The sequence below is a fragment of the Olea europaea genome, chromosome 12 (genome assembly GCF_002742605.1).
Source record: "Olea europaea var. sylvestris chromosome 12, O_europaea_v1, whole genome shotgun sequence".
NCBI classification, from domain to species: Eukaryota; Viridiplantae; Streptophyta; class Magnoliopsida; order Lamiales; family Oleaceae; genus Olea; species Olea europaea.
The window spans coordinates 15,171,267-15,191,242 of NC_036248.1; the positions used below are offsets into that span (position 1 = coordinate 15,171,267).

General features: G+C 31.5%; 2 protein-coding genes across 3 annotated transcripts; one reads left to right on the forward strand and one right to left on the reverse strand.

Annotated features, from left to right (window-relative positions):
* Positions 1–1,232: 1,232 nt before the first annotated feature.
* Positions 1,233–3,620, forward strand: LOC111405830 (cytokinin riboside 5'-monophosphate phosphoribohydrolase LOG8-like). The gene is made up of 7 exons (XM_023034889.1): positions 1,233–1,596; positions 1,707–1,804; positions 1,922–1,952; positions 2,325–2,424; positions 2,504–2,574; positions 2,697–2,840; positions 3,364–3,620. The coding sequence occupies exons 1-7, from the start codon at positions 1,501–1,503 to the stop codon at positions 3,439–3,441; spliced, it is 618 nt and encodes a 205-aa protein (XP_022890657.1). The 5' UTR covers positions 1,233–1,500; the 3' UTR covers positions 3,442–3,620.
* A 4,298-nt stretch (positions 3,621–7,918) lies between these two features.
* LOC111405831 (IQ domain-containing protein IQM2-like) lies at positions 7,919–11,900 on the reverse strand. Of its 2 annotated transcripts, none has more exons than XM_023034891.1 (8): positions 11,711–11,900; positions 10,451–10,869; positions 10,296–10,361; positions 9,768–9,856; positions 9,576–9,666; positions 9,227–9,466; positions 8,999–9,100; positions 7,919–8,822 (listed from the first exon to the last, which is right to left on the reverse strand). In XM_023034891.1, the coding sequence occupies exons 2-8, from the start codon at positions 10,772–10,774 to the stop codon at positions 8,163–8,165; spliced, it is 1,572 nt and encodes a 523-aa protein (XP_022890659.1). In that variant the 5' UTR covers positions 10,775–10,869; positions 11,711–11,900; the 3' UTR covers positions 7,919–8,162. The 2 variants fall into 2 exon arrangements, with proteins under 2 accessions (XP_022890659.1, XP_022890658.1); XM_023034890.1 differs by having other exon boundaries at positions 10,451–10,977.
* Positions 11,901–19,976: the final 8,076 nt, after the last annotated feature.

The following is a 19,976-nucleotide window of genomic DNA, read 5'->3' on the forward strand; positions in this document are numbered from 1 at the left end:
TCATTCCATGATTGTGAATACGTGTAACAAACTAAGAATTTCATGTATGGCTAGAAGTATATATCAGTAATTATTGTGCGGCATACTTAAGATTGATGAATCCCATAGTAATAAGTGATTTCAGTGGTCTAAATTATTGCCATTATTTGTTAATGTTTATGATTATGGAACCAACTAAAGCATCGATTGGGATGAATGGAATGAGATAATTATGAGTGGCCCCTTCATCATCATAGTTTCTTGTGCACGCTTGGAACTTAATGCAATATTTAGTCATCATGTTCAGACGTGCTTAAAAGTAATTTATAATTTTTTTATACGTCCCTTTCATCAAGCTCATTATCACCTATGAAAGGTTCATTTGACAAGAGGGATGATGGTGAATTCTATAGTCTAACGCGCCATCAAACTCTAGTTATAATAATAAATTATTGCTCGAAATCATTATTAAGTTGTGAAGCTTAGCCCTCCGTTTGGCTCCTATTCTTGTCAAATTTTAATGGTTGGAATAATTTTTTTTGAAAAATGTGTGGTTGAAAAAAAATTAAAAGTTTGGAAAATTGTGTGTTGAAAATAAGAGAGAGAAAAAGAATGAAAATGAGAATGGGGACCAAACGGGGTATTAATTTTGCCGATGTGCTACATCAATGTGCGTATAGATCTCTGTAGTGAGACAGTCGTGAAATTGGAAGGGAGCAGGGAAATCCCCTGTCGAATGTGCAAGAGGCCGGTCCCCGAATCAAAATTTCATTTAGGACAATTTAAGAATTACACATTTGTAATTTTGATTTTACCTTAATTTTTCTTATGAATAGGAAACCATCATTAAAATTTCGTATTACTAACGTAAAAGAGAGGTCAAAGAAGATAGAGTATACAATTTTTTCCTGTAAACTTATTTTTAATATAGTGAATTACGACAACGACGAAAGATGACATTGTCTCATACTCAAGCGAATCTCCATCAATTTTGTGTGTTTTTACGTCTCTCTCTCTCTCTCTCTCTCTTAGCGAATTTATTGCGCAGCTGTGTGTGCACGTCCGTAGTGGAGGATTGAGAAAGGATTTCTTGGAAGTAACGGGGAGTCAACTTTCACGTGTGAGCATTTGGTGCGTTATAACTTTTAGAAAAAGTAACTCTGGGTTACTTTTAAACATATATGCTCGGCACATTTACACATGGGAATCACAGTTCAAAAACAAAATCTCTTCCAACGTGGTTAATCACTTACGTAAAAAGAAGGCAACCGACAAGTGAACAAATACAAAGCATCCGTACCTATCCCTGTTCCAATTTGAACAGTTATATGGATCAATGTCTAAATTCCAAGAGGAAGAGCTATAGCCAAGAAAGGTTAAAAATCTTCTTTGACTAAAGAAAAACAATCATAGCATTTACATGAACTTCACACGTCCCTCCAAAATCAAAAAGTAAAATATGAAATAATGATTCTCTCTATACATATAGTCATCATTTAGTTAACATTCTGGACACTGATCATGGGCAATTTCAAGAAAGTTTGTGTATTCTGTGGAAGTAATTCCGGGCATAAAAAGATATTCGGCGACGCAGCACTTGAGCTTGGAATAGAACTGGTTTTTCCTCTCTTCTTGCGTTTATCCTATACATTATAATAAGCAAGATTTTGACTTCTTTTTTCAGCGTACTAAACATGACAGAAGGGCTTTAAACTTTCAACTTGCAGGTAAAGAGGAAGATGGATCTAATCTATGGAGGAGGAAGCGTTGGTCTAATGGGTATGGTTTCTCAAAAGGTTCATGATGGTGGATGTAACGTTCTCGGGTAAAAAGAACACGCAATCGCGCGCACGCACGAACACATGTGTGCAAGTTTTTTGCTTGTCTATATCATTGAGATCTTATGCATGTTCTTATTCTTTTTTTTTCTTCCCCTGGCTAGAATAATTCCAACAGCTCTGGTTCCAATAGAGGTATTTTCATCTTTGTTTCTACCACTTTTTCTTTCGACACGAGACTCAGTCGAGAAACTCACCTCCCCTGACTTTCCTGTCCGATCCCTCTACCCATCGATACTATTCCAATATGTATTTACGGGACCATTCCTCATATTCATAAATTTGACACACTTATTTGACAAATAATTGTGACCTTTAATTTAAACCAATCCAACGGTCAATAATATATCATGGATGTCAAGTGATTATAACAAGCTCTTTTATAATCTTAGTGAAATAAATATTGGGCGTTGAATTGAATTAAATTAAAGGTCATGGTTATTTGTAAGTTCGTCAAATTTATGAGTAGGTGGAACGGTTCCGATGTAATTAACTTCTAGTTATCAGATATCAGGACAAGCAGTAGGAGACGTACTGACTGTTTCGGATATGCATGAAAGGAAGGCTGAAATGGCTAGTAGAGCAGATGCTTTTATTGCACTTCCTGGTGAATAAATTTGAAATCCTATTGTTTCAAATATTTTCTCTTAATTTGATCCAAATTAAGCTGCTTACTTTTGCTGCAGGAGGATATGGAACTATGGAAGAATTGCTTGAGATAATTTCATGGTCACAGCTTGGAATTCACCGCAAACCAGTAAGTACATTTAGAAAACAGATTTACTATCAGATATAGCATATCAGTTTGGAACAACTTGAGACTTTTAACAGGAGAAATTACTGAATATTGTTACATAAATCTATTACTATCTGAACCAGGTTGGTCTCTTGAACATTGATGGGTACTATGATTGCTTACTTGGATTATTCGACAGAGGCGTAGAAGAAGGGTTTATCAGGAACTCAGCCAGAAATATTGTGATCTCGGCCAAAACTGCTCAAGAGTTAATAGAGAAGATGGAGGTACATTTACATACATTGGCTACTTCCCTAAATTTTATAACAAATTGGTCTTATCAGTTTTAGAACATGGAAAAATGTTTGTTCCTCCAATTGAATCCCAAAATTAAAGACTATCAAGAATGTACACTAAGGTCATGTTTCGTATATTGGATTGGATAATATTAGACATAACTAAGGAAGAAAAAGTATTTACTTTTGCCCATTTTGCCATCTTTTTCATTCGTTGGGCTCTCAGGGGAGTGGCTATTCGCGTGCAGACGTTACTCATCCATACTATCGCCCCAATGTGAATTTATTTCGTGTTCAGTAATTAAAACCCCAAACATAAACAACAGATCAAGAAGAAACAAAAGATGCAGGAAAGAAGCCCCCTAAATATGATGTCAATCTGCAAAAAGTTAAACCAATTTGTACAGACAGGGAGATCCCTACTGGAAAAAGTAAACTTACCATTACTTCAAGTTTACGGTACAAAGAATTAGTGTATTTCTTGCTTCCTAAAGGTTATTTACGTTCTGTGCAGGCTTATGTGCCATTGCACAACCAAGCGGCGCCAAGCGAAAGTTGGAATGTCAAAGATCCTGCAGTTGCAAACTTATAGTCAACAATTTATGCATCGTTTTTGAACTTTCCATTCAATGCCACCTTCGTATTTGAGTAACGGCAAGTGAAACGAAAGTGAATTGATCTTGAGAAACAAGAAGCTAGTTTAAATTAATTTGTACTTATTTTTAAGCTTATCCAAACATTCTCTTACAAATGCATTGAAATATTGTGCCAGGCGTGAACCAATGCTCAAGATCTCTAGAAAAGTGAGACATGAACTAACATGCATAAAAGTTGATAGGCATCTTTGACCTGTTTGGCATGTGTTAATCCTGTCCTCGTGTCTTTGCTCTAATAAAGTTAAACACAACATACGCCACCTAAGCATACACGTCATAAATATGTCATAAACTTGATTTCTTTCTTAATATAATTCCAATATTTTTTTAATCTTTACATAACCTCCGAAAATCCCTATAATTCCTCCAAGACTTCTATTTCTCGAGCCTAAACCTCCTCAAGACATCACATTCAATAGGCTTTAGTCGATAAACCGATGTTTGATGATGCTAAATCACAATCAACATAAAGAGAGAATCTCAAGTACTATGTCGTTACCTAAGGCACCCAATTTATTGATAGTCCCTACTTTTTTGTCTACTTACGAAAAATTAGTTGATAGCTAATAACGCTAAAAATATATTTAAAAATTACAAACTGTTCTTAGTTATTAATATTAAAATCATGAATAGTTTACTAAAGAAATTTTTGTCAATAAAAAATAAATATTAATCGAAAATTCTATTGGGGAAAAAGTAAAAGTTTTAAAAAACTTATAATTGGTAATATTATAATTGAAAAAAAGAAAAAGAAAAGATATTTTAATTTATTTACCAGTATCTTATATAAAATATAAAAATATAGAAAGAATAAAATTTTGTGAGAGACACCGACGACATAACATCGGGGACTAGTGATTCCCGACATTAAAGATGACATCATTGTTGATAATTATGGATGAAGGTGCTTCGATGATTATTAACAATATCGTTATTGGAAATTCTGTGTGAATAATTAATATATATTGATTTCAATCAGAATCATCTAATGCACTGCTGATGATCACTGGCGGCTTTTCGTCAACGACTAAAGCACTATTGATAATTTTCAACAATATCATTGACGATATTGTCGTCGTTAATCGCTGTGTTCTTAAAAAAGCATGTCTGAGCGTGAGGCATGGATAAAACGCTTTGCCTTGACAATAAGTGCGAGTTAAACGAATAATTGCTAAGTTGATCGCTTAATGCGCGACTAGGGATGCCTAGGCTTTATTAAACTATTTTATTATTATTTTCTCTTTTTGAAAAAATCATGACTAGGCACGCTTTATTAGTTTTTTTACTTTTATTTTATTAAAAACCTTTTATTTGACTTATAATTTATTAATTTATTAATTTTTCCTCTTTAAAAGACTTTTATTTGATTTCAATTCAATTTTTAAAATGACTTTATCTGTCCAAAAATAAAAAAATGTCTAGTAAGTAATTTCATTTATGAATTATCAACATATATTGATTTCAATTAGGATCACCAAACTCGTATTGTCGCTGATGACCAATGAAAAATTAGTGATCATTTGCTCAAATAATTAGTCTATTATTCTTGAAAAGATTCTTTTTACGATTTCTCTTAAAATCCCAAATTGCTTGAATCGTCGTTAAACAGCTAAAATGTCCTCACCTAAACTTGTGGATAGCAATCAGAACCTATGTTTGATCACTTCACCATGGTCGAATCCTCACAACCTGATTTGAAGATCACATTTTTTGAAAATCCCTCTCCGATTTTTTCGATCATATCATATCTTCGTTAATTTACACGCGTGATTCAACGTTGCCACATCAACATATACATGTCCAATTAAAGTTGAAAGTGGGCCTCTTAGGCTGACTCGGTTTTTAGATCATTTGGTAGGGGATTGTCTGCGCCACTCCGACAGTTAGGCCTGATAGGATTTGTCTCTCCAAACAGTCTGGTCCATGGCTAGGACCAGCCGGAGTTTACATTTCTATGCCCAATCCAGTACACCTTTGTAAATGTAATCCGACCCATACACTTCTTGCTTTGAAAATGAACATTTTGATGAATTTGAATAGATCAAATGTAATAGAAAACTTTGAATAAGCAACAAGAAGCCGATGATTATAAAATATTTTACCCTTAAGCGAGACCCAATTAACCGGGAAACTCCTATAAATATTTTTTCTTTGGCTAAATTCATTTAGGGTCCATTTGATAGGCATCCAAATTACATAGAAAATGGAATTCGTTTCTCAACTTTCACTTTTTGCCATGTTTGATAGGTTTTTTTTTTTCCCATAGAATTCTCTTTCTTGGTTGTCTTGGACTTTTTCTTGGTTTTCCTTGAATTCCAATTCTCACCAAAATGATAAGAATTGGAATTCTCGGTTACTGTAGCATTTTTTTTATTTTTTTCGATTATTTATTTATTTATTTATTTTGGTTGGTAATGAAAACAAATTTTAAGAATTATTGTAAAAAAATATTTCCCTTTAAATAGCAATTTTCATGTAAAACAAAGCAAAACGAACACCAAAATATAGATGTTTTTCTTGAAATTTTTATTTTATTTTATTTTTTTGTTTTGGCAATGGAAACAAATTTCATCCCTAATACCAGTAAAATCTATCTTTTTTATTGACAATTTTCATGTAAAACAAAGTCAAACAGAGATCAAAAAACACTTTTATTTCAACATTTTCCACATGGAAAATTATCCCAATCAAACACAATAATTTACAATTCTCAGGAAAACAATTTCTAGGTAATTTAATTCCCTGAAATTCATTTTCAATTCAATTCAATTCCATCTTTGCAATCAAACGGACCCAAACAGAGAAAATCTAATATGGATTGTATATAAATTCATGCAGCACCTAATGTTGGGAGAACAATGAACGTAGCAAATGCTTCTACTATCGTTCAGCTTACAAGTCCGGAAGCATTAAGTTCTATTAAGGTTAGTCGACATTTGAAGTCATCTGATGTCGATTCTCCCCGTTAAGAATACGAATGATTTGATGGTTGATGTGCAAAACAAGAATCGTGTTAGCAACCACCACATCTAATGGGTGGTAATTAGCGTCCATGCTCCGATATTTAAGTCAATGAGGATTTCAAGTCGTTGGTTGACTTTCACTCGAGTGATTTCTTAATGGAGCCCTACCTTTCTATTTACTTTGAATTGAGCGTCATTCGATGGTGATACAACAATATTCTAAAAAAGCCTTCTAAACGAAGATTTTGAATTTTGACTTGGAATTCATAATAATATTACCCTATCTCCATCTTGGACATGGTCATAAGAACCGATTATTTCATCATACATTTCTCTTGGAAAATATGGTAATCTTCATCTGGTCGGTGTCGATGACTTGAAATAAAATTATTAATGAAACCATCCTTTTCTTTACCCAAGTCTCAGAGAAGTGTTTCTCAAGTTTACCTACGGAAAAACTACGTTGTGGTCGGTAGTCTTCAGTCTTCACTCGGTTTCTAAAACTTGTTCTCCCCTCACACGGTTTCTCAAATTTTTTTCTCAAAGAAATTTGGCATAAAGAGTGGGGACAACTGAGAAGTCAATTTATTGATAACAAGTTAATCTACTCATCCGTTCTTTTTAAGTTAAAAAAAAAATAGACTAGACTTGATAGGATTAACGAAGAAAGACACGTCATGTGTAGTCTGTTGTACTACATTTTTTTTTTTTTTTTTTTTTTGGTAAATATTAATTACTATAGATCAAAACTCATGTATAAATAAACATGCCTGGGCAATCAAGGACCAAGTGAAATACAACTACTCAAAGCAAGTTCGGGTAAACAAAAAGAAAAAAGTGTACAAAAGATGGGCACTATAGTGTCAAAGCCAGAGACTCAAAACGAATCAAAACACGCTAGTACAAGTAAGCATAATCTTACATCCGTGTGTTTTAATTAGTCTAAATATGCTCTCCACATGCGGACTAAGTTCGAAAAACCTTCCTATTCCTTGTCATCCAAATATGGTAAGCAATACTAGCAAGTGCAATTATTTTAAATTTACTTTTTTCTTCATTTGAAGATACCAACTTAAATAGGTTGCCCTAGTTCTTATTTTTCATGTACAAGTCGAAAAGAATCGATTCTTGGTGCGAGAAAAGCATATATATGTAGAAATTACAATGAAAATTCTAAGACGGTATACAAAAGATACAATCATGTTGATGGTCCGCTATCATAAATTTATATATTTTTCGTCAATCTCAATTTTTTTTATCCTTAATTATTACTCTCGAAATCAAGAATAGTTGTTTTAATCTATAAGATAGCCAACAACACTCAAAAGGAGTTGACCTTAAATCTTGAATGTTGTTCAAGAAACGAAACCAAGTCATATTCAATATTACAGAACAGATCTTTTTATTTTTTTCGTTTCATCAGTCCACGAACACTTGAAAAGTCAGAAAGAAAACTGTCTAAAAAGTTTGAACTTATATTTTGAACTGATCAAAGTGTATTGAAATACAGAAATTTAAAATTTTGCATCCCTAATTGCATAAGAAGAAAAATACAATGACTGTGTACACGTTTATTGTGTAAGAACTCCATTATAAAAAGAATGTAAACGAATTCCTACACCTTTTTTTTTTAATGCCCACTAAAATAGAATAGGTTAATCAAAGAATAAACTCAATAGTTTTGACTTAAGTCACTAGGGCCCTCCACACAATGGTGATTGTTGCATTCTTGAATGGCAAATACTGTTAAGAGGTAGACTGCAGCTGTCAGGTGTAGATGCACCAGATGGGGAGTCTAATCTAAGGCGTCGATCACTTCGTGGTGACAAATTTACTTGTTCCAAAGCTTGTGATTGCAGCCCGGAAGGATAGTCTCTCACACATCCAATGCGAGGTCCAGCTCCCGAACTCCATTTGCAAGATAGTTGCTTCCCCAATTGATACGACTTCATTTCTTTATGCGAATTGATCCTTTGCAGAATTGTTTCTTCGGGAATAATGTCTTCTTTAGTTTCATCGTGTTCATCTTCTTCTGCAGGTTCATATCTATCCAAGGGCGATTTCAGAAGGAAATCATCAGCATTTAAGTCAGCTGTTTGATTTTCACGGTCTAATCCCTCTAATAAATCATCACTGCTCTGAAGATTAGCTAGTTTTTGACTGAAGCCAAGATATGTACTTGACCTTGACATCTGCATTGCAGTTTCATCTTCTCTTGACTTAACTTTATTCGAAGTGGAATTTTCGATAAAGTTTTCTTCCGTCTCCAAGTCATCTTCAGATGAATTAGTTCTCAAGTGTACTTTGCTCCTCTTTCCAATATATACTTCTTCTTCATCATCCATCGAATCAAGCTGCACATAATGAGATTGAAATTACTCAGCATGGATATTTTGGTTTCTCATCGTGAAAAATAATAATAATAATAATAATAATACACAATGAGATTGAGATTACTCAGTACAGATTTTTTGGTTTCTTCTCGAGGAAAAAAATAAAAATAACAAAAATTGGGTAAGTTTCTCTGTACCTTAACATCAGCAAGATCCACATTGTTCTCTCTCAGAAATGATTTGAAGTCCTCAAAATTTTCGGGAGTTGGTCGATAGTGGCCACTGTGAGGCCACACTGCCTGTTAAAAGTTTTTCAGCAAGAATTTTTAGTATCAAGTAATTGCTGAAATGATATAACAAAATAAAGACAAAAAACGTAGACCCATAAGAGATTCTACGTGTAAGTTTTCACACTATAAAGATACCTTTAAGGATCCATTTTCGACAACCATCCTCCCAGCAGCCAATGTGGCTCCTCCAGCCAAGAAACTAGAGTGCTGAAACTCGCCTTTCTTTTTCTTGCCAACATATAAGGTCCGAGAGGTACTGAGAACAAAAATACACTTAACGCCCTTCAGTTCTCGAGTGGTATCGAGGGGCTCCCCTGTTTGCTTGTAGATGAGCTTCCCATGTTCAACTGAAACTTCATAGGCCTTCCTTTCCATCTGTTGCAGGACACTAGAAATTATCAGCAGGCAAGATCTTGAAAGTCGAGGAAAAAAATTTGCTTCAACTTAAAGTAAAAGAATATGCAGTGAAGGATGAAACACACACCGGACCAAGATACTTGATGCACTGTTGCTGAAGTTTTGATCGAGGACATTTCTCACCCAGATTAACTTCCTTTCCTTCTCCTATGTCTAGCCTGCATTGTCAAAATAATGTAGTTAATATCATGACCGAATTTTCATGTCCTATAATATAGATCTACGAACGAATAAGCGTGTTCTATTTATAGATAATTACCAGTAGAAGAAAGGCTCTTTGCTTTGAGAATTCAGCCATCTGATGTAATAGAAATGCAGATTGTGCCCGTAACGATGCCGCGGATCAATCTACCCCATTCATGAAGAAATGGAAAAAATTAGTTTACTGACCATTCCCAACTACAAGAAATTTAAATTTTCTGGATCAAACTTTAAATCCTGATTCCATGATCTATAAGCAAGCAGAAATTAGGAAAAAACGTGGAGGAACATGATGATCTATAGTGGGTTCATTCTCAATACGAGAGCTACATCTACACACCCCCTAGAGGTTATCACTACAAATTGAGAAGAATAAGTTCACAATGGAGAGTCTCGTGCCTCTCTCACTGTATGTATATCTCTACTAAAATGGCTCCCCCTAATATCCACAATAGACATGTTAAGTTAACTTAATAATTAATACAAAATATGAATGCTGAATATACCCTTAAAATTTCGTCTCAACTGGTATAATTAGGCTCCACACATGAAATAAAACTAAAGATAGAAACAATGAATTACTCACTGCTTCAAGCCAATGTTGTAAGGCTAGTTTCTGGGCTTTGCAATTCTTTGATAAACCTTTCCCAACCTGCATAAGCAAGGGAATTAAGATTAATGATTCACCACTTTGATGAAAAATAACTTTGCAAATACACACGAAGATCTGTAAAAATATACCTTTGCCGCTCTTGTTCTCGCTCTTGACCAACGTGAAATCGCAGACTCGTGTTTCTCAAGATCAAAGAATGAAATTGAACTTCGCTTGAGTTCTGCAAAATCTAATAGCTTCCACCAGCTCTGCTCAATCAGAACAGCACAATCAGCTAGCTTTCTTCTTGTTCTAAAGCTTTTATACACCTTTTGCAGCTTTATAGCAGCCTCATGTTTCGGGCTTTGTGAATCCAAAATTGGCATTTGCGGGATTCTTTTCATCATTTCAGTTTCTCTTCTTTTGAAGCTAACGGTTTCTTCGACTATCATTTCCACCGAACCTAATGGCATCAATTTATTTGGTTTCGAAATGTTTTCCTTGTGGCCAATAGATCGAACTGGTGTCTTCTGATTATCATCTCCAAAGCTGATTGACTTTATAATGACTGATTGAAAACCATTCTCTAAATCAATATAAGAAGAGAGCGGGCATGAACAAGACAACCCCATGCAATATCGAAATGAATTTGAGACAAACTATGAATGCTGGATTCCTGTTAAGAGGAACAATTACTTAATAATTGAATATAACATCCTTTGAATCAAAACCAGGTTAGTTGTGTCAAATACATTCAAAATCGCATGAAAGAGATTCAACTCAATTATTGCAAATAAGATAAGCAAGCCATGAGCTGTAAAATGATTAAAACTAAGTAAAAATGAATGCTCAACCTAACAAATAAAAAGCAATTTCGATCAAACTGGCAGATTAGAAACTCAATACTATAGAAACTGAGCATTGATAATGGATTGGACAATACTTCAAAGTATTAAGAAACAAATATAAACTAAAATTTGTATTGTTACCAAACTTTTCAGAATAGTAAAAGCAAGAAATTTTTGATAACCATTTTTTTGTTTCTTTTGAAATTTTCGAAGTATTTGGCTATATGAACAGCATAATTCTTTCCAAAAAATCAAGTGTCACAAAAATCCCATCAAAACAAATAAAAGCTTTACAAAACCCAATCAATGAAATGACAATTTCAATATTATAAGCATATGACATAAGCAAATTAACCAAGCAAAGAAAAAAAAAATCCATTATATAATAAAATGACATAAAAAGCATAAGATTATACACCCCAGAAATGATAAACCATTTCAATTCAACTCACTGAAAAACACATCCTAGTCCCCAAAAAAATTAAATAAGAATTCAAGTCATCATACTGTAAAACAGAACCACAAAAGACGTAAGCATTAAAAAAGAAAGAAAAAATTTACCTCAATGCAAGAAACTATTTGAACCAAGAAATCTCCGAAGATAGGTTGGCGTATAAAAGAATGGATAGAGTATCCGAATCAATGGCATATAAAAAAAATATTAGTGGGTGATTTGACAAAAGAGCGATAATGGGTTCAATTCTTTCGGGTTATTTTGCTATTCAGAGCTGTTTACAAGTGCATTATGTATTTGATAGTATAGATGTGCATATATATAGAAAGGCGTAGACAGTATTTGGACTTGGGTGGTTGCGGTGGCTGGTGGGGGGGAGAGAGAACACGTGGAATAGACTTTACGACGATGAGATGGAAAAAAAAAAAAAAATTATTTCTCTAACATTTATTTTCACTCTGAATTACTTGTGTGAAAGTAATTGTGTTAAAAAATATTATTAAAAAGTTGGAAAAGATGAAAAAAAATGTTTTCTTTTCTCTCTCTCTCTCTCTTTGAGATTTTGATTGAAAGGACTAAGTCAAATTATTTTAAAAATGTACATTTATAGCATTTTCCATAATTTAATTAGATTTTTCTCTTTTATTCTTGCTTGACTGTTTCTCTTTGGAAAGTGCTCCACTTTCTTCCATTCAATTTCCTGAAAAATGTTTCTGGTTTACTCTTGACTCTTGAATGATAACACAAGACTTCATTCATTGCATGTTTATGGTAATAAATAATTATCCATTAGCAAAACGATCTTCTAAAAATATAAAATCAATATATGAATCGAATTGAACAAAAATATATTAAAGAAAAAAGATATAGTCGTTCGTTTGGTCCAATCTAAAATCTCAAATCAAAGTTAATAATTAATTTAAATCATATATTTTATAAGATTTAGAACTTTTCAACTAAATATTTCATCAACTTTTATCAAAATCTATTAAAATTTTGATTTTAATCTACATCAACAAGGGCATAGTATTGTTCGTTGTGTATTTTAACTTGACAAAATCTCGCACCATATAGACACTTTACCAATAATACGAGGAACAAGATTGGTAAAGACAATCGAAATTTCTCTATAGGAAATTCTTGTCCCTTTAATGAAGTCAAATTCATATATATTTTATGATTCAATCCTCTAGTGGATAATTGACTTTTTTGAGTAACCACCAAGCCACACTACTCTCTGTTATATGCCCATCGTTAGAATATTGCCCGAGTCTCATTTTTTCATCAAAATATAATTTTTAACAGTGATTTGACAATATTTCAACCACACATTTTTCAATAAAATAATATTATACCCAAATCAAAAAAAAATTCTTATTTTTTAACCACACATTACTATTCAAAAATTCATTTTCTCCACAAAAATGGGGCTCAAACAAGGACATTATCATCAAGTTCAAAAAGAATTCCATTAATCAAACTTCACCGCTTAACAATTTTTATAAAAGAAGATGACAAAATATTAAACACAATTATTTTATTCAACTCTAGTAGTAATACCGTGGTAATTATTTTACCTTATTTAACATGGTAATGATATTTAGTATTATCTGATATTTAACACCAGTCTATGTATCAGTACTTGTAACATTATATTATAAGTTTAATTAAATACAAAAATTTATTACTTAATAATAGAACTTAAGATATTTAACAACATTGATGATAAATAAATTTTAATCAATTTAAAAACGTAGTCATCAAGTTGAATTACAACAAATGGGACATAGCACATCCAAGGCCGCAACTTAGCTTATCGTCCAAGCTTTCATTCAGTCAAAAATGATTTTAGGAGATGTGTACGGAGTTGGTGAACATATATTAATATTATAATATTGATTTCTTTTTTATTTCAAAATTGATCGTTCAAAGACATATTGAAACTTCCAGGAATTGAACGAGATTGACCCACTAGTTGACCAAATTTTGTAGTCCTGTTTTTGGACCTCATTATTTGAAATATTTGAAATTTTAATGGTTGAAAATAATATTTTTTAAAGAATGTGTATTTGAAAAAGAAGAATTTTATTTTTTTTGAAATTATATATAATATTATTCTATTGGAGAATGTGTGATTGATAAGAGTAAATTATAATTTTAACGGGTCAAAAGGTGTTGTATAAAATTTGTTGTGAGATATATCTTAAACAATTATGGCCCTTTTTGAATCTCATTATTTTTCTTATTAAAATGAAAAATATGACCGTTATTCATCACATCACGTCACTATATTTGACTTTTATTTTTTGTGTGGGGTCCATAACGACTATATTTTTCATTTTCATTTTGACAATAATGTGACTCAAACGGAGACTATAATTTTTATCATTACATAAGACGGCTGTTCATTCTCATTTTAATTACAAAAAAGATTAACAATTTGCCTCATTTCAAATTTGAAGGTGATCACCTTCTCGACTTGTAGCTTTTGGTTGAGTGGTGCGGAAGATGATGACTACCAAAATTTGAATTGGGCTCAGTTTCTCCTCTAATTGACACCAATATGAAAATCACCCAAAAAACCTCAAAGCCACCATTTTGTTCACAATTGCTCTTTAGTTCACTTGCTTAGGATGTGTAATGAAAAGTATAATCATGAAGATGAGAGATAACCACAAAGGCAATGAAGAAAACGGTAAGGAAGAGCTATAGAGAGAGAAAGCAGTCGATTTCACACACAAAGAAGAAAGAAAGGGATGAATTCATATGACCAAGAGGACGGGTGCCCTAAGAATATATAGGCATCCATTAGGGTACGGTAGAGTCCATTATGAATATAAGTGGACAGTTAAGTAGGTTACCCGAAATTTGCCATTCAAGTGATCGAAATGGTTCATGAGCAGCTCTAATTAAAATTAGGCTACTTCAAATGGCTCAAACAATTTTTTGGGTCGAGTCATTCACTTTGGTGCCAATTTATCGTTCAGTCATTATGTCGATCTCAACTAAGAAAATTACCGATTTATATCATAGCTTGGGAGAGGATGTTTGACAACAATTTGCATAATAAGTTGATTGAATATTGATAGTGTTAAGATTTGACCATGAAATAAAGGGAACATTTTAGAAATATATTTTCTACTTGTTTAATATTTATTGACCGTTGAGATTTCTGTACATATAAAACAAGAAGATGTAGCAACAAATGTAGGTTTTAGAATATGATTACTAGGGTCGATTGAGGATATAATGTCAATTGATACATATATTAGGGTCGATTGAGGATATATTGTCAATCGATACATTTATTATTGTGTGCCAAAAACTATTCATCTACTTGTCTTTACGCTTCAAAAATACATCCGCAAAGATTCATAAAAAACGCGTAATTGAAAATAATAATAATAATAATGATTTATACATACGTATACGCATACAAACACAGTTGTGCCAAGCTTGCAGAGAAAAAAATACACCCACTTACATCATTTGACGTATGTGTTTTAAAAGATAAAATCTTGCTAAAAGATTTAATTACTAGTTATTATAATAGAACGGTGAGTCTACTTAAAATAAGAATTTCTTATTCCAGAAGTATTGGTTGGAGTTCAAGTGTTCAATGGTTGATAAAGTCTTGGTCAATATATGTCTCTATTAAATTCTTTTATATAGCTCATCTTCCATCTCGATTAAAATTTCAAGTTGAAGTTAATAATTAATTTTAATTATACATTTCATCGATTTTTGTCAATATTAAAATTTGATTTTAATCTATATCATACGTGGGGATAATTTCAACATCTATTTTCATTTTATTTGTTTGACAAGTTGAATATGCGATTTAATTGAAACAAAAGTATTCCAACATTAAGCCATATTTAGTTTTACTTAAAAGAAATGTGTTTCCTCGTTCAATTCTTTCAAATTCTTGGATCCCCGTTCAAGAATTCTCTTCCTTATTTCACTCTGTTTTAGTAAATTTTGATAAAAATTAATTAAATATATAATTTTTATCATAAATTTTATAAAATATGTAAATTAATTACAAACTATTAATTGAATTTTTTTTACAAACTTTTAAGCTACACGTCATAAAATCAAATTTGTCATTTTCAGGCCAACCTATTAATTATGTCCCCGTTTGGTCCTCATTATTTGCCATTATTTGAGATTATAGTTTTTGAAATAATTTTTTTTTTTGAAAAATATATGGTTAAAAAAAAATTTATTTTGAATTTACGTATAATATTATTTTATTGAATAATGCATAATTAATAAGAAAAAAGAAAAAAATGTATTCAATGTACATATCATATAAGATTTTTACAATTTTAATGTGGACCAAATAGTGGCTCTGAATGGTTTACCGTACAACCTTATCTTCTGAACAATATGTGTTGTCAAGTTATTGGGCCACGTAATCGTGTCTGACTTTATGTGACACGCATACCTAACTCAAAACAATTACACCTTGTATTTTTAACAACCATTAAAAATAATTATTTTATTTTTTTAAATTCATTTTTAATTATACATTCCCACATTAAAATATTTTATACATTAATTTAAATTTTTTTTATCACACATTTTTCAAAAAATAGTATTCCAAATTCATTTTAATAATTGTCAAACAAACGCATAATATGATCAATATAGGTTCTTCAATGCTTTCATTTCAATCTTCTTCTCCCTTTTATTCTATAATTTAATTCTGGCCGAATAGATGCCCACATCAATCAATATTTCAAATCATAAGAATGAAGAACATTTTGGTAGATTAAATTAAGGGACATTTTTTAGAATGTCCAATTTTAAGGATATAAGTTGAAAAATGTTCACTCATTTGAATTTAGTGTCAATTTGTCAATTATACCATTAATGAAATGCTACATTTTGAAATGGTATTCTCGACATTTGATTTTTTTTATCAATTTGTCACGAATTTTGAAAAGTGACTTTCAAGAAAAGTTACATTAAAATAATGTTTATCGACATTTCATATGCCATTTTCGACATTTGAACACTGTCGAGAATGATATTTCATTTTGAACATGATATTTCTCTACATTTTTGAACATGACATTTCTCTACATTTAAAAATGTCGTTTTCGACATTTCTAAATCAATGAAAAACATAGCATTTATTGTAATTTGACATGTATACTTTTTGAAATAAATATGGCAAGTTATGTGTCAAAATTTTATTGACCAATAACAATATTACAAAAATGTCCATTTTTTTGTCTTAGTATGGAATTATAAATTGTTAATAAGAGTATTTTGGTCTAAATTCTTCCAAATTAGACTTTTTACAATAGTGGACATTTTTGCAAATGACTAGATAAAAATAGACATTTTGTGAAATTTACTCTTAAATTAAATAACAACCATGATTATTGCAAGGTTACATCTCAAAATTTTATTTGAATAACCCACTTTCACCCACAAAATGCAACTTAAACATCATAACGTTAAGTTTTTATAGAAAGACACATTTGTAGTGTAAACTCATAAATGGAAACACAATGTCACCATGCTCATTTCAACTTTAATTTCTATTATTTTTCTTTGGCACCTAACTTCTAACTACATTTTGGGATTTTGAGACAACTCTTACATAGTGTCTATTAAATAATTTTACTTGTAAATTTGAAGTGTTAGAGAAAGAGAACAAACTATTTATTTTTGAAGCACTCATTAAAACATAAAAAAATAAAAAAAGTTCATACAAAAATTTCTAAATATATACTAAAATAGCGATGACGCGTCTTCTGAAAGGTGTGAAAATGTCAAGTCTAGGCAATAAGGGTAAAAAAATAAAAAAAAACTTTGTTATGCTTATATAAAAGGCTCGTAAAACTTGAGGATTGATTGACAACATACGTGTTTTTATCCTTATGTTTAATTATTTAAATAAATAAAAAATGAAGACAAAATATTAAATTGAATAGCTGGAGAGGGCATTAATTGTTGACAGCTAGCTGCTAAATATTTTGCCGTTTTTCTTACCAAAACGCGCTGCACCGACGGATGGAGTGATCCGCTGTCTGTGCTGGTACAGCATGGTACAACAAAGGTCAGCGGTGCAATAGTCAACCTCGATCCTGTTGACCCACCTTTCTTTTCTATACACTTTTATGAGTAGACATTTGAAACCAAATCACATTCCCTTCCTTCGTCACCTTATTTTAAGGTTTTTCTTGGTGAGGTTTGACTACAAATGCACTTTTTATATCCTATTAGCATTGATTGTTTAAAATTAGAATGCATAAGTATTTTCTGGTTTACAATTAATATTTGATAAATTGATAATTTCATTTAAATAATAGGATTCTCCATCCCAACATGGACAAAAATACTTAATTAATAATATTATTAAATGAATAAAATATTAGCTTTATTTAAAGTTTTTAAGATCCAATGAAACATAAAATAATATATGTTATTTTTTAATCCTTTTTTTTTTTTTTTAAATTGATCCTGTTGACCCACCATGATTTTCTATACACTTTTATGAGTAGACATTTGAAACCAAATCACATTCCCTTCCTTCGTCACCTTATTTTAAGGTTTTTCTTGTTGAGGTTTGACTACAAATGCACTTTTTATATCCTATTAGCATTGATTGTTTAAAATTAAAATGCATAAGTATTTTCTGGTTTACAATTAATATTTGATAAATTGATAATTTCATTTAAATAATAAGGATTCTCCATCCCAACATGGACAAAAATACTTAATTAATGATATTATTAAATGAATAAAATATTAGCTTTATTTAAAGTTTTTAAGATCCAATGAAACATAAAATAATATATGTCATTTTTTAATCTTTTTTTTTTTTTTTTGAAGCTGAAAATTCAATTTTCTGCCCTAAAAAGTCCAAATTCTAAATCTATATCCATATCACATGGTCCATATTGAACATGAACAGCAAACAATCGATTTTTCCTTTTTTTTCATGATACGTTGTTCGAAAAAAAAAATTTTGACCCCACAGTTTAAATGGTCTGGGTCCGCCCCTGCTTGGAAGCCTTCTTTTCAATAAATAGTTGATAAATACAGTTCTCATCTAAATCCTTATCATTCTTTGTAAGCACATTCAGTATCCTCGAATAATGTCTTCATGAATGACTTTTCTATTGTGATATCTTTTTCATTGATAATTTTCATAAATAACTACTCCAAGTACAGGATTTTGCGGCTTGTACAAAAAAATTTGCTAAAAGCAATGACCGAAAATGATGTGGAGGGAAATAATTGGAAGAAAATGTTGATCGTATTTTAAATTGACAAATGATAAAGTATCATGTAAAATAATAATAATAATAATAATAATAAAATTAATGCATTTCACCATTAATTCATCGCTATTGACCAAGTTGCAATTTTGTGTTAAAAACTAATTTCATTCGACGCCATGCTTGGCTTTCTGAAGAGATTTTGACTGTTAAAACTTCAATTTTTAGTCGAACATAAACTCTTTTTTTCCTCCTCTCAATCTGATCGATCTAGCGTAGATGACGACTCGTTACGAAAACTGTGCTTTAATATCAAGATGAGTTAGATTTCGCTCTGATGCATCTGCTTTATTTTGTGTAGAATCAACTTAGATAATGTTAGTGGATACACGTACACGTGTTCTTTTAATTCAGAAACACAAAAGGCACAAACCATAATTGTTGAGCGCTAAAATTTCACATCGAATAAAAATGATAGACTAATTTATCAAAATTTAAGCTACTGTCCTAAAAATGTTAATCTTTTAAAATGAAACCCAAACTCTTAACATGGTATCAAAACCCAATAAGTTCCAACAAATGATTCACAATCCGATTAAGACTCGTAAAAATGAACACACTAATTTCAAGATTAACTTGGTCAAAACGAGTCGCCACCTTGCAAGAACATGTTAAGGAATAAAATCCAACATCAAATAAAGATAAAGACATAAACCAACTTATAAATATTTGAGCTACTCTTTTTAATAAGATTGACATTTTAAAATGAAACCCCTAACCTTAACAATAACTTGAAGCAAGCAAATACATGTAATTTCAACAACTACTAATGAAAACCAAACAAGCACCAAGGTGATTTTCTACCCTTTTTATCCATCTCGAGACCAATTAAACCTGATTCTAATAAACAGGATTAGTAAAAAGCATTCAAATTTGAACGATCATCTGCACAGATAGGTAATTATAAATTATAGATTCAATCCAAACATATATAAAAATTGCAGTCAAACTTGTTTAAACGTTTGAGAATAAGACCAAAACACAAGAAGAATCCGACAACGAACCAAACTTGAGAAACAATTTCAAGAGAAAAGGCAACCAAAGTCCCAAATCTACGAATGGAACATTTCAA

What these genes read in the sequence shown, in the direction of transcription:
- LOC111405830 (XM_023034889.1), top strand. Translation starts at nt 1,501, where the DNA reads ATGGGCAATTTCAAGAAAGTTTGTGTATTCTGTGGAAGTAATTCCGGG. An exon ending in TTGAGCTTGGAATAGAACTG is followed by an intron (nt 1,597 to 1,706) that starts GTTTTTCCTCTC and finishes TTCAACTTGCAG; the next exon opens with GTAAAGAGGAAGATGGATCT. An exon ending in AGTTAATAGAGAAGATGGAG is followed by an intron (nt 2,841 to 3,363) that starts GTACATTTACAT and finishes CGTTCTGTGCAG; the next exon opens with GCTTATGTGCCATTGCACAA.
- LOC111405831 (XM_023034890.1), bottom strand. Translation starts at nt 10,933, where the DNA reads ATGGGGTTGTCTTGTTCATGCCCGCTCTCTTCTTATATTGATTTAGAG. An exon ending in GCATCAAGTATCTTGGTCCG is followed by an intron (nt 9,467 to 9,575) that starts GTGTGTGTTTCA and finishes GTCCTGCAACAG; the next exon opens with ATGGAAAGGAAGGCCTATGA. An exon ending in TCGAAAATGGATCCTTAAAG is followed by an intron (nt 9,101 to 9,226) that starts GTATCTTTATAG and finishes AACTTTTAACAG; the next exon opens with GCAGTGTGGCCTCACAGTGG.